This window comes from Gossypium hirsutum, chromosome D05 (assembly GCF_007990345.1).
Source record: "Gossypium hirsutum isolate 1008001.06 chromosome D05, Gossypium_hirsutum_v2.1, whole genome shotgun sequence".
NCBI classification, from domain to species: domain Eukaryota; kingdom Viridiplantae; phylum Streptophyta; class Magnoliopsida; order Malvales; family Malvaceae; genus Gossypium; species Gossypium hirsutum.
This window is the reverse complement of record NC_053441.1, coordinates 18,078,737-18,093,242: the sequence shown is the minus strand read 5'-3', so window position 1 is coordinate 18,093,242 and position 14,506 is coordinate 18,078,737. Positions and strand designations below refer to the sequence as shown.

Here is a 14,506-nt window from a genome sequence, read left to right as displayed (position 1 = left end):
TACAGACTAAAGCTACACGCATTTCAACATCATCTGCCATTGATAGAGAGGCTACACGTCACAAGCAACCAAATTAAAAAAAGTTGTAGCAAAAAGAAAGATACTTTTAGCTTTCGAACTCCCAACCTTTGCCTTAAATAAGGATTCATTAATTGATGCTACCATTAGAAGTCGATCATCGTTTTAGTTTGTGTGTTCCTAACGGCAACAACTATCGTAAAAAGTGCTTGTCTCATTTGCATTCAATGGAAATATTAGAGCTATCTAACGTTTCTGTCATTGGACATAATAGGGGTAAAACAAGACACATTCAAGAAAGGGTTTGCTTCTTGGGAATTGTATTGTCTTAAGAGTGGAAATGAATCTCTGGGTGTTACGAAATGGTTAAGAAACAAAAGCTAAAAAGTCAACTAGATAGGAAGACCGACCGGTTCTTCTCAAAGAGTTGGCACCAAAACCATATCTTAGCTGACGAGTTGACTTGTTTAGGTACGGTATAGCCAGCTTTCTAATAGTCTTTATCTGGACCTTTCGTCCTTTTTCTTGGCTTTATTATTGAGATTCACCCTGGTGGTGGAAAACAGGCAAAATTAATTATCCAAGGTAGATCTCTTAAAGAATATTGCAAATGCAAAATTTAATCCAGTATCAATGATATTGGGTTGATCTCAGGTTTTTTTTTTCTTGTGGTTAAACTTTTTCCTTGGACCACCAATATGAAGAATGAGGCTTGGCTTCTGTTTGAGATCTAAAACAGTGGATCCAAATGTGAAAACCTTTCAACCATGTTTTGTATTAAACAAATAATGCGCATGTATTGGAGGCATAGATTTTTAAAGCCATAGATTTGCTGTCTTTTGATCAGAAGACAAGCCCTCAAAGGAAAGATAGTGATGACCAGATAGGCCAGCTGGCTTTCGCTAACTTTCCACTTTTTATGTGAAGGGCCCCCCTGATGGGACACAAGTGATGGTTGTTTTTTTTTTTTAATTAGAGCGAACAAAAAAATAATAGCAATTGCTTCTGATTGCACAATGAAATCACTTTTGACATCAAAGAAAGCATTTAAGCTCCATGATTCTGTAATGGAGATCAGTGATTTGTGGTTGTGTATCCAAATGATGAAATTACCGAAAACCAAAACTGGGGCAAAAGCAATGGTAGTAAAGCTGACTTGGAGCCCCAAGCCGAAGTGGGTTTTGATTCATGCCACTTATTAAAGATACGCCTTTTAGCATCTACCTACCTTTTTTCCTTTTGATACTGAATAAAAATTCCATTGTCTCTTTCTTTTTGTTTTCTTTTGGCCTGGCTTTCCCACTTTAAAAGCTCCAGGAACCCATGGATAAACATAAATTGATCTCAAAGCTACAATAGATAGTAGGACCACCAACCACTAATAAGGATCAATGGCTTGGAGACCATGGTGCATTGCCATTCACCACCGACTCTGATTCCTATTCCTTAGATATGCATTTACTTGAATATATGTTTTTTAATTTCAATCTCCAATCATTTATAAGTATTTTCATTCTATTATTAAAATTTTCTCAACCCCAGGGCTTGTTAGTGCAATGATTGTTGTTTTTTTATGGGAGTTAGTGATGCTCTTTAGCTGAAAAGAAAAAGGAACATATTGGAATGAAGGTAAATAAAGAGGGAAAAAAACAGATGTTGATTAAAGAAAAGGAAGATGACAGCTTTAGTGACAGGTACAATGATTTTAGAGGCATGGGAGTTGATGCCATTTCAATTTTATCATCACAAAAAGGAAATGCCCTCCCTGAAAAGTTTTAAAGCCATATAAAATGTGAATTTTTTTGGAAGACATGTTTTAATATACATAGAGGCAGGTGTTTTCGTGGGGCAAGGTCCTTATGGATTTTGGATTTACGGCACGCATTGTTAAATATGATTTTAGTTTTGGTATTTGCATTTATATTTATATGAATATGAAATAATTGTGTAAAAGAAAAGAATAAAAACTATTAATGGTTCCCGTTGTCCGGCAATAGACATATTTCTCTTCTGGGGGCTCATCACAGGGACCTACCTACTACACTTTCACTTTGCTCCTAGTTCTTCTAGCTTTTACACAAATACTATTTTTTTTACCACATCAACTATTCGTGAGCAATTTTTTTTTAATTAACACTGTTCTGAGTTAAGAATCTACGACCGGGAATCCCACTTATCATTGTCTAGCTCCAACATGGAATTGTTAATAAAAAAATAAGCATCCAAGAATTGGTAAACTTCCCAACTAGAAATGGCACAAATCCCATTCTTCCAAGAGGCTTAGTTATGGAGGAAAGGAAGTTGGCACTTGGTAGTAGGTCCCAGTGTTTTTGTTTTATAATGAAAAAGGAAAAGAAGGATGGTGAGAGATTCAATCCAAAGATGTTGAAGAAGAAGCCTATTCAAAGTTTGGAGCATGGCCCCCCATTCTGGGGGTGGAAATCAATCATCTCCAATCACTGCTAAACAATGCCAGCATCTGCTTCTGAATGAGTTGCTTAGACTACCCAAAGTAACAATGCCAGTTCCGTGTTGGATTTAGGATGGATTATTCAGTTTCAGAGGTAGCTACGGAGATTTTTTACATGTTGAGATCCAAATCCACCCCCTCAATCTCTGAGGAAGGAGCTCATTAACCCATATGCTCTCTTTTTAATCTTTATTAAAGCTAACATATGTTCAGTCGTGGTGTACGCTGACATGATTGCAGTGTGTGTGAGTTGGTTTTTAATTACTTAAATCATGATTGTTTGATTTCGTTTGCAGTTGAATCAAATATTATACAAATCAGATTAGCTTTCTTGAGATTGACATCTCATTATCTAATCAAGGGAGAATGGTCAGCCCTTTTTTATTACTACCAATTAGAGACAGACTTGAATCAATTTTAAAATTTTAAGTTTGATTATTATAAGATGGAATTTCAATAGTTAAATATTTTGTATATTTTTAACAAATGTATTTTTATTATATACTAATACTAAGACTGATTTTTTTTTTTAATTCGACGATGATGAAAATTGAATTAATCATTTATTAGATTATTAATTTTAATCAAGTTTGATTAAGTAATTATTATTATTTGGATAATTGAATTGAATTTCATTACTCAGTTACAAACAAAGTCTTGCAAATCATAAATTATTTTATGGGCCTTTCTACTGCATCCTCTTTTAATTAGACAAAACCATAAATAATGCGGTGGAAAGAATTTATAAAATACTTTCTCCATACCAACATAAAATTTAATATATATATATATATATATATTTATCACTGCCATTCAAATTAATGGGTTATACCTATTAAATTTGGAAGTAGGGCAAAGAAAAATAACTCTGGAAAATTGCACCCAGCCATTTTGGAAATTTTATAGAATGTAAATTATTACTTAAAATTGAATTTTATTTTTATGGTATAAAAATAAATCTTTATATTTAAATTTGAGAAAATAAGTTAAAAGTTCTATAAAAAATACCATATAAAAGTTATTGATTATTTTTTATTTATTTAACAATTATTAATTTTTTATAAATATTTATGAAAAAGACTTTGAAACATTGTCAAATAATATTCAAAAACCCTAAAAAAATTTTATTTTGTAAAAATAAATCAAAAAATTTAAATAAAAAATTAATATAAAAAAAACTAAGAATCGAATCGAATTACAATGAACGAATTAAAAAATTTATAAAAACTCAACCGAACGAAACTGATATCACCCCTTTATGAAATTTAAAATATTAACTCTCCTCTATTATTTTTTGTATTTATTTTTTTATTTTAATATGAATGTAATTCACTTCATACTTGCTTATGGGATTATATGTTTAGATAAAAATTTGAAAAATACTGTTAATTATATTTTTTTTCTCTCCTTATTTTGAATTCTTAATATTGAAGATGGGATTTATTTTAATACCAAAACTTATATTCGCTTATTTTAATATTGAAAATAAGGGTTTGTTTTAATGGGAAGTTTGAGTTAGAATTTGTTTTTAGAGAAGATGAATGGAGAGAGATTGAGAAATATTTTTTTTTTATTTTTTATTTTAATTTTTAATTAAAAATGACATAGTGTCACTTGGTTAAGAGGTTTTTTTAAGGGGAATCAACAGTTGGTATCTAAAGTAGTAATAAAATAAAACTTTATGTACCTATTTTGGTTATAGAAAAAAAATAGGTATTTAAATGAAAAAAATTACATAATTTAGATACTTATTTTTAAATAAAAATAATAATTAAAAAACAATAAGAGGCATTGGTTCAAGTTAAAGGTGTCAATGGGTCGGGTTGGACCCAACCAAAATCTTAGGCCCATTTGTTAGGCCCAGGTTTGGCTCAAAAAACGGGCTTAAAATTTTGTCTAAGCTTGACTCGGATAAAAATACTAAATTCTAGGCCCGACCCGGCCATATTAAAATTTTGTTATATTATTTTTTATATAATTTTAAAAATTACTAAATATATTAAAATAAATGTTTTCTAACTAAACAAATTGAAAATAAATTAAAAAAATAATATGCTTAAATAACACTAAGATATGTGTAACTTAACAAGTAAATACCTTAAAAATAGTAACAAAATTAACAATAAAATAAGAGTTATACAATACTCAAATAATAACAACATAACAGTGAGAAAACAACGAGAATAGTATATTAAAAGAGAAATGATAATAGCATCATCGGTAATAACAAGATTGCACTAAAATACAGGAGTGATAGTATAAAATAAATCATTAAATGCGTGTGGTAAATTTTATAATACCAATGTGTATGAAATAAGGAGAGTAAAGCTTTTATGAACTTTGGTCAATATCGTTGTAAGTAATTAAATCTATATTTATTAAAAAGAGTTTTGAAGTAATTTATTCTGTGAATCAAATAATCCTAGCTTTAGGTTGTGTGAACCAAACATATATATTATTCTTCCAAATTACGAGTGAGATGCACTTGAACAAATGAACAAGAATGGGAAAGTAGGGTGTAAGATATATATATACCAGCAAATTTTCCAGAAAACCTAAAAATGTTTAGTTGGCAAACATGTGATCTGCGCAGCTTTTGCCTGCAAAACAGCACTTATTTATTTCCAAATACCTCATTTCCACCCATTATTGTTAAATTCTTTTCCCGACCCCCTAAAGAAAGAAAAATCCTTTTCACCCATTAAATTATTATTAGTTTTCCCTTTTTTTCCTTGAGAAAAAAGGATAGACTCAACCCCCAATAAGGCAAATAAACCCATCATTACCCATTGTCTTTTATAATAACCAAAAAAAGAACAGAAATGAAATCATGCAGTCTGTTATTTTGAAATTTATTTACTTGCATGATTTACAGGTTAAAAAGAGAAGTGAAGAATGTATTCGTAGTTAGTGAAGCAGAAAAAGGGAAGATGCACGTTGATTCATGATGACACAGGCAAGGGAGTGTTTGTGCGTGGAGTTTATGTACACCTCTATCTACCTAGATGCACCTTTTCTGGCTTTGCAATCCACTCTCTTTCTCAACTTTTTCCACTTCACCTGCCACTATTTATACTGCTTCTCTGCTTTAAATTATATAATAATAATCTTCCAAACAAGCCAAGACGACACTGCTGCAAACCTAGTAACCTACTCTCCTGTTCTAGTTAGAATTGGTGTTGGGGTGTTTGCTTCATTTTAAAATAAGAAAGCTTTGTCATTTAGTCTTTACTTGTTTGGAGGGAGGCATTGAAGTTTGTCTGTTTTGTTATGGAAAGTTGAACTCTTTTTTTCTTTCTTTTTTCTGTTAAGGGTCTGAATCTGATCATTCTTCTTCTTCTTCTTCTTTTTTATAATTTCTTGGTGAAGATTTAAATTTGGTTTTGTTGTGTGTGAGTGTGAAGTTTGTTTGAATTGGGGTTTTGCAGATTTGGTAGTGGAGTGTTGGAAAGATGAATAGCAGAGGCAGGAATTCTCTTCAGTCTAAGAAAGTTCCAGGGAAGCATGAAAAAGTAATCACTTATCACAGTTATTAAGAATTTTAATCAATGGCGAAACTGAGGGTCCCCTGGATTACTGATTATTTTATTACTATTTGTTTTGAAAAACGGTTTGTACTGTAGTCTGTAATATATAGGAATTGTAATTATTCCTTAATTATCTTCAATTTCAAGATGACGCTCTCAGCCCCTGGAAAGTTTTCGTAAAGTAAGCATCTTTGATTGGAATCCAATGTGGGTTTTTTTCCAATTTAAATCTTGAATGAAACAAGGCCTTTCTATTATTCCTTTGGATGGTGAAATTTCTAGGAACTGTGGCGGTTCCAAATATTATCAATTATTCCTTGATTCTTCCAAGTTTTTATTCGTATACACCTGATAAATCTAACTGTTTGAGACACTTTTTTCTCATTGAAGGAGGAGGCTGAAATGCAGGGGATCAAGCCAACAATTGCAACAAAGACAATGAAGAATCGACGAGCCTCAAGCAAAGAGAGAAAAAAGGCTTTACAACAAGATGTATGGATACACTTGTTTTTCCAACCAAAGTTACTATAAGTTTTTGGATTTGTTACGATGAATTTGCTCTAGTTATTTTGATTGTATTGCAACCCCAATTCTCGTCAGGTTGATAAACTGAAGAAGAAGCTTAGGCAGGAAGAGAACATTCACAGGGCTCTGGAGAGAGCTTTTAACCGACCTTTGGGAGCTTTACCTCGTCTTCCTCCCTATCTCCCTCCTCCTGTTAGTAATCCACCATCTCATTTGACTCTTTCTCTGCTTGTTATTTTTCACTCTATTATCGATATTAAAGAATCGGTCCATTAGTTTGATGGATCCCATATTGGTAATGGCGCCTGAAGTGATCGAATTGCACGTTTTGACATTTTCAAACAGGAATTCTAATGTTGGATTATGGTTTTGTAGACGTTGGAGCTTTTAGCAGAAGTGGCAGTACTGGAAGAGGAGATTGTTCGGCTGGAAGAACAGGTGGTGCACTTCAGACAGGATTTGTATCAAGAAGCTGTGTATACATCTACATCAAAAAGGAACATGGAGAGTTCCGCTGATTCGAGTGAGCCTTGCCTGGACAATAGTCCTAAACGTCCTCAACCCAGAACTTCAACTAGAAATACATCCATGGCAAGTCATTTGCAAACTTTATCGGGTAAGGTTTTTTTTTTTTTTTCAAATCCTCTCGTCATGCCATAAACTAGGCTCCAAAACTTTACTCATTATTTTTTTATTTTTCAGATGAAGGGAGGGGAAAAGAGAACCAATCTTGTACTAATTCCACAAAGAGCAATAAGGAATCCTTGGTGGATAAAAGCCCAACAGTGAAAACTCCTGTGAAGAGACCTTTGATTGATTCAAAGCCTGTAGAGAAACGTTTAGACCCTCAAAAATTGCAGGCATGAAACAACAATATCATTTCCATCAAGTTACAGTAGACTTATTACCTGTTAAATTAGTATTGACTTGTTTTACATGTTCAGTTAGAATGCAGAGTGAGAGACTTAGATAGTGCAGAAGCGCGGAATCTTAGCACTTCAGAAGAGAGACCGCTGGCAAATGATGGCCCTAATAAAGTTTCCGAGGAACTTGTCAAATGTCTGTCCACCATATTCTTAAGAATGAGCTCAAAAAAGAGAAACTCTGCTGCTGACAGTTTTCCTTCATTATCAATGTTAGGCTCCCAAGGAAGTAGTGATGTAACAAAATTTCAGGACCCGTATGGTATTTGTTCGAATTTTGGAAGGAGAGATATTGGTCCTTATAAGCATTTGTTTCCAATTGATGCTGGCTCAATCAATCTGAATCGAACTTCAAATTCTTTATTTCTGCTGCGAAGGCTCAAGTAAGTCGTTATATTTTTCTTCTTATTTTAATATATAATATAATAATGTATGTAAAAATTCTAAGGACTTATGATCATTTTGTATGTTGAATTCTCAGACTACTCCTTGGAAGACTTGCCGCCTCCAACTTGCAGAACCTAAATCATCAGGAGAAGCTTGCCTTTTGGATAAATATCTACAATTCCTGCATGATGAATGTATGTATTGAGAAGGATTCTGTCAATATAAACAGAAAATATTTAGGCTTTTATCACATATTAACTGTTGGTTTAAAATGTATCAAAATCCGAACTAAGTATTTCATACTAATTTCCTTCACATGGGTACTTTAGCATTTAATGCATTTGATTTCTGTTTCCATAACTGGTTTATTCTAGTAGATGGCATCATTTATTACATGATGTTGTTTCAGGCATTCTTAGAACATGGAGTACCTGAGAGTCCGGAGATGGTTGTGGAATTGATGAGAAAGGTACCAGAACACATGATTTCCTCAGAATATTGTTGAAATTCATGCATTCTTAGTTAGGATAGTGTTCTGTTTCATATTCAGCCATGTTGGTTTAACAGCAATTCAATCTATTAGATGTAACCAGTAGTTTTATAAGAAATTTTGATGAAACAGGCAACTATAAATGTTGGGCGACGCCTGCTAAATGCAATAACTATTGAACATTTCATTCTCAGATTGCCTTACCACTCCAAATTTGTAAGTGGCACCACATTTAAGTTTAGTGCAAACATTAGTCAGCTTGATAGTCAATTCTTCTTTGTCATGTTTCTTATACTTTATTTCTGATCAGACCTTTTCAAAGGGTGCCAAGAACGATGAAATGACTGCCAGGAGCATGTTTGGATTGGAACTATCTGAACCATTGGTGACATTTGCCCTCTCATGTGGAAGCTGGTCCTCTCCTGCTGTAAGTTTTCAATGGTTTGACTCCTGAGTTGAAAGTCACTTTAAAGTTGACTATAGCTTTCCTCTTATCAACATCAAATAATACTGGTTATTGATTCGTCAAATGAAATTAAGGTGCGAGTATATACTGCTTCTCACGTTGAGGCCGAACTGGAAGTTGCTAAGAAGGAGTACTTACAGGCTACAGTTGGAATTTCGTCAACAAAGTTTGCAATCCCTAAACTGTTGGACTGGTACTTGCTCGACTTTGCTAAGGACTTGGATTCATTGCTCGATTGGATTTGCCTTCAACTACCTAGTGAAGTTGGAAAAGAAGCAATTAAGTATCTTGAAAGAGCTAAAAGCGAGTCTCTTCTACAGTTTCTTCAAATTATACCTTATGACTTCAGCTTTAGGTACCTTTTATGCACATAATAAATTTATTTGCTCCACTTCAAATTTTGCTTACGCGGTTCTAAGGGTGTAATCTGGGAGTAATGCTTTCATACACAATCTTAGAGTAGATAATATATAAAAATAAAGGTGTAATCTAGTCTCTTAACTTTGATTGTAAGTATTGTGAGGGAATGTTCACCAGGGATTTCTGCATGTAATTAATAAGTACGTTTTCACTAGTGGAAAAAGAATAGAATTCTTTTCCAATATTTGCCTCAATATTGCAGGATGATAATTCCCCAATTGAGCAATTATAATGGACAGCATATCCAGGTTTTCATTTATCATCACCCTGAACCACAAGGGATGATGTCCTTAATTTTGCTGGAAGGGTTGCCAACTAGCTGACAATGATAATTCAATAAGAGTCTGAAGTTTCATTCAAGAACATTAGATGTAAGCATTGACAACCCCGATATTATGTCTGACATGTTATTAGATTAGTTGTATGCATTAATGCCCCCATGGAATCCCAAATTAAAACTTATGAAGCCCTTCATTCAAGGAAACCTACTGATATCTGATGCAAGGAAATCCCTGCTAATACCAACCGCTATCTCTTGTGGTCCATAAGATGCAGACCAACTCTTCGCCTTTGTAATTTTATCAATGCTCGGCACGCTAAGGGCCCATTTGTAACCCTACTCATGCTGCACCGTTGATTATGTCCTGTTTAGACAATCAGTCAAGAGTAATACCAACGTTGACAACAAATCAACATTTATTTGCACAGCAGTCAGTCCAAACTACTCTGATTCTTCATTTTCATAATGTTTCCACGTAGAGTTCACATTAAACACGTCATTGTACGTAAGAATGCAAGGTTTGAATTGAATAATCCTGCTGGTATATATTCATACTTGTTGGTTATGCTGAAGTACCAAAGATATTTAAGTACGAATTCTATTGAAAAAGCCATAAAACTACTTGAGAACTTTTAATTATCCTGGCTCAATAAAACCAGTGCTGTCCAACTGTTGTGAAACCCTGGAATGAAAAGTTTGTCTTAAGCTTAAGCAAATTTAATGCCAAAGATGGTTTCTGACTTTTGTGTCCCCTCATATGGTACGACCATGTGAATTATATGCGTCAGCTTTACACGGGATCAAAGAACATTCGAGCTTTAATGGGAACCGATTGGCACGCCTCACCCCAAAGCTGAAGCGAGAAAGCCTTTAGTTTCTTTTTGGTGGTTACTAGTACAATTACTGTTAATTTACCCTTGTAGCACATGTGCCGTGATGAAAAATTGAAAACGAACCGACTTAAGCCGCCAGCCATGCCTGCCAGGGCAGCAGTGGCCCTAAAAAATATACGGTCCTTCTGAAGTTGTACGAATGTGAAACACTAAAATCTTTTCTCCTTTGGTGCTGATTGCTGAACCACATACAAACGCTAGATGATGAACTGGAGAAAGTTGTTATTGGCGTTTGTGTATGTTGGATGGAAGTGAAGGCTTCTCAGTTCTCACCTGTGAACCGTAGGCTAGACAGTGTGAGGTTCACCAACATGGTCCTGGCCCTGCTGTGATTTGCAGGTCAAGCAAATTTTTAAGGAACGTGGACTCGTCAGCTTTCTTTTCCATTGAAAGCCTTTGAAAGTTGAATTTCGTCAAAAAAAATGTCAACAGAGTGGTAGTAAATTAGTAATATAATATTTAAGGAAAAAATATGACAGAGAATAAATAGTTAAAAGAGTTTGGGATCAAAAGGTTTATGGGCCGAAGCTTTTGATGGGCTCAAATAGTTGAAAAGTCTGCCTACCTGATCGACCCTTGTTGGGTTCAGTGTTCACTTAAATGCTAAACTCTTGTTAACTAGTCCAAAAGAATTGGGCTAAGCTACCCTAGTCAGTTCCTGGCCATTCAACAAGCTAAAAATGGGCTTAAATTCATTCAAAACAAGCCGACATTATTGCCACATTTCCTTAATCCCGACACCGACACAAATCACAATCCGTAACGTATATTATTGACTGTAAACAAGAAAGGAGGAGGAATCACTATTTCATGAAAAAGAAAAATATAACCTTTCTTGTGAAAATCAAAGAAGAAGGCGCAAGTTGAAGTTTGATGGGTTTTTTTTTCCCCATCTATTAGCTTCCGATAGCTCTAACTAGAAAACAAAATTCAACTGAAGTGATAAAAAAAAGCCTGAAATAGCTGCACCACACCAAACACAGCCTCTGTCACCAATGAAGTTTTCCACCGTCACAAGTCTAACCATCTAGATCTTCATGAATCAGTCAAGTAGTAGTTTTCGAGCGCACGTTTGTATAATAAAATAGAATACAAATTTCTAATCCAAATGAGCCAATTTGGTGGGGGAAGGAAAAAGTTGATAATTGGGTATAATTTTAAGATTCAAATACGAAAATTATAAACAGTAATTTCTAAGTAAAACTAGCAATAGCGTAAAAGACTTGAGCACTATAATGAGAAATTAACTATTTAACTGTTCACATTAACTAATCATGTTTCGTTTCTTAATTTTAAGGTTTACTTGATCATCAATATACCGCCTTTCCACGAAAGATGAGCCAATAGCCTTTGGACATTTCAAATTACAAGTCTCTTCTAACATTTAAGGAAGTCATGCCCAAAACATTAGCAAATGAGCTTGTAATAAAATTTTACTTATCTTTGTAAGGTCGGTTTCTCTAACTATGTTATGGTAACAAGCAACCAATATGAAAACTGCCCATCACCTAACCTTTTATTTTCCATTTACTCTTGGATCTATTGAATCTTTTGAGGACGATAAATATGAAGTTCCCAAACGAGGTTTGTTTTGGATTTTTGGCACAAGTACCCTCAATTCAGTACTCTCTAACGCCATCTCCAGGTGAAGTATGTGATCCATACATTGGGTCAAAAGCTACTGCTAAAAAATCATATCAGATACTTGGAAGTAAAGCCATAAATGATGGCAGTCATGATGAAAATCAAGAAGAGAAAATTTGACCTGCTCTTATCGATGTAACATACAAATATACGTCCATGTCAACTTTGTTCAAAACAAAAAAAAAGAATACGTCCATGTCAACTTCTGCTTCAAGGAAAATTCACACACACACACAAAAAAAAAAAAAAAGTGTCCTGGTTGTGGGTCACCATGACCAATTTTATATATCCATCCTCTTTATCTAAGAAACCAAAATACAAATAAAACCAAATAGTGAAAAATCAGATGACGGAATTTCCCTGGTATTAAAAGGCGGCTCCTTGGTCAAAAAACTCTACCTTCCGCTCTTTCTCAACCCTTTCCTTCCCGTCCATCTGCCTTTTTATATATATTTTAGCATTTACCACTTTTGGGTTGTCAGTCTGCTACTTGGATAATTTGACTTTCAATCACACGGGAAGATTTAGAAGGGGAAAAAATGGAAGTGGTGATACCGGGTACTCAAGTGATGGATTTTGATTTCAACAGCGCTAGATCATCTCCACGTACAAGTGCTCCTTCTACGCCTAGACGATTTGGTGACTGTTTCTTCAGTACTCCCACAAGTCCTACAAGAATGTCGGAGTTTTATCGCGAATTCGATAGGTTCTCGATGATGGATGATAGGCAGAAAAGCAAAAGAAGCACTTGTTTGGCGATTCCTTTTGATTGGGAAGAAAAGCCAGTTACACCCAAGTCACCAAGAGCCGCAAGAAATGACGACGATGATGATGATGATTTTGCTTTTGATTTTAGTGAGGCCTTGGAGAAAACATCTCTGTCAGCTGAAGAACTCTTTGATGGAGAGAAAATCAAGCCCTTGAAGCCTCCACCTCGGTTACAGGTCGATGAGTATAACCAGAAAAGCCCGCTCTTATCGTCCCCTCGCTCGCCAACATCACCGTTATCCCAAGGCAGAAAGTTTTTCCGGGAAGCTTTTTCACCGAGGAAGAAGAAGGACAGAGACCCTTTCGCAACCGCCATTGAAACCAGTCGGAATCAAACTGATGACCACAGAAGAGGAAGAGAAAGAGTTCAAGACCACTTATCCAAGAATTCAAGCCGCAGAGCAACAAGATCGCTTTCTCCTTACAGAGTCTCCGAGTATCCATGGGAAGAACAAGAACAAGAAAACAAACAACAGCGAAATGGAAGCACCAATGACAAGCCACCATCATTGGATTCAAAACCTTCGCTTTCATCAAACAAGGGTTCTTCCAGAAAATGGAGATTAAGAGATTTCCTCTTGTTTAGAAGCGCATCCGAGGGACATGCGACAGATAAATACTCATTGAGGAAGTACTCGTCGAGCTTCTTCAAGAAACCTGAAGATAGCAAGAATTCAAGTTTGAAATCCGGCGACCGCTCCGGTTCAGGTGGGTCTAGAAGAAAAGCATCGGCTCACGAGATACACTACACGACGAACAAAGCAGTATCCGAGAACATGAAGAAAAGAACATTCTTGCCATATAAACAGGGTATTTTGGGAAGGCTGGCGTTCAATCCCCGTTAATTAAAGCGATTTCTTTTTGTTCAAATACCAAAGTCATTTCATTTGTTTGTTGTAAAGATCAGCAATCAATCTGATTGTTACTATCAAGTGCATTATTTATTCATATGAGGCACCAATTATGAGTGATTTCAATTTTGTGTGGCTTCAACTTCTCCACCGCCATTTCCATTTTCACTTCTTTATTACAAGTATGTATGAATTTTAATTTGCTACAAGTATATACATAAAACATTCATTCTACTTTAATTTTGATTTGATCATACATATTTGAAAGAAATAAATATACTAATTTATTTTAAAATTGATATATAAATATAAAATGATATTATATCCAAATTAAATCAAATAAAAAAATTATATATAAAATTAAACAAAATTAAAATTATACATTAAACTAAAATTCATCTATAATTTTAGATTTATCCGTTATTTTAGAGCTCATTATTTAAAGAAACGGTTAGTGTTACCTGCCTCCTCCACTTTAGTTCCAATTTTATTATTTAAAGGAAGTGGCCATAAAAGGAAATGGGATTTTGATCCATTCTCTGACACTAGATTGATGGCATTTGAGGCCCAAAAGTGCTTTGTAAATTAATTTGGGTTGTGCCCAATGCTTCCCCTACTTGTTTTATTTTTCTATATTCCTTCTTTCTTTCTTCAATTCTAATCTAATGATTACATAAAAGTTGCTTTTTTTCCTTCTTACCAAACAAAATTAAAAATTTGTTAAAAAATATAATATATCTTTTGTTAGCCGACACTTTTTTGTAAATGAACCGGGCTGAACTTTATAACAAAACAAATCCAAGTACATATTAACCAACTGAAGATGGGCTTACTTAAAAACAAT

The 14,506-nt window shown here is 34.4% G+C and overlaps 2 protein-coding genes across 8 annotated transcripts; both read left to right on the top strand.

Moving 5' to 3' along the window:
- The first annotated feature begins 5,132 nt into the window (after window positions 1–5,132).
- Window positions 5,133–9,936, top strand: LOC107940673 (uncharacterized). Of its 7 annotated transcripts, none has more exons than XM_016874109.2 (12): window positions 5,133–5,444; window positions 5,917–6,000; window positions 6,406–6,507; window positions 6,616–6,732; window positions 6,916–7,156; window positions 7,243–7,400; window positions 7,485–7,846; window positions 7,945–8,044; window positions 8,260–8,319; window positions 8,473–8,556; window positions 8,651–8,767; window positions 8,881–9,936. In XM_016874109.2, exons 2-12 carry the CDS (start codon window positions 5,941–5,943, stop codon window positions 9,178–9,180), a joined length of 1,701 nt encoding a protein of 566 aa, XP_016729598.1. In that variant the 5' UTR covers window positions 5,133–5,444; window positions 5,917–5,940; the 3' UTR covers window positions 9,181–9,936. The 7 variants fall into 7 exon arrangements, with proteins under 7 accessions (XP_016729598.1, XP_040950059.1, XP_016729595.1 ...); XM_041094125.1 differs by having other exon boundaries at window positions 5,133–5,458; XM_016874106.2 differs by having other exon boundaries at window positions 5,134–5,473.
- Window positions 9,937–12,365: 2,429 nt separating this feature from the next.
- LOC107940675 (uncharacterized) lies at window positions 12,366–13,788 on the top strand. The gene has a single exon (XM_041094124.1). The coding sequence runs from the start codon at window positions 12,583–12,585 to the stop codon at window positions 13,654–13,656; it is 1,074 nt and encodes a 357-aa protein (XP_040950058.1). The 5' UTR covers window positions 12,366–12,582; the 3' UTR covers window positions 13,657–13,788.
- The last annotated feature ends 718 nt before the right edge of the window (window positions 13,789–14,506 follow it).

What these genes read in the sequence shown, in the direction of transcription:
- LOC107940675 (XM_041094124.1), top strand. Translation starts at nt 12,583, where the DNA reads ATGGAAGTGGTGATACCGGGTACTCAAGTGATGGATTTTGATTTCAAC.
- LOC107940673 (XM_016874109.2), top strand. Translation starts at nt 5,941, where the DNA reads ATGAATAGCAGAGGCAGGAATTCTCTTCAGTCTAAGAAAGTTCCAGGG. An exon ending in AAAAGGCTTTACAACAAGAT is followed by an intron (nt 6,508 to 6,615) that starts GTATGGATACAC and finishes AATTCTCGTCAG; the next exon opens with GTTGATAAACTGAAGAAGAA. An exon ending in TTTCTGCTGCGAAGGCTCAA is followed by an intron (nt 7,847 to 7,944) that starts GTAAGTCGTTAT and finishes TTGAATTCTCAG; the next exon opens with ACTACTCCTTGGAAGACTTG.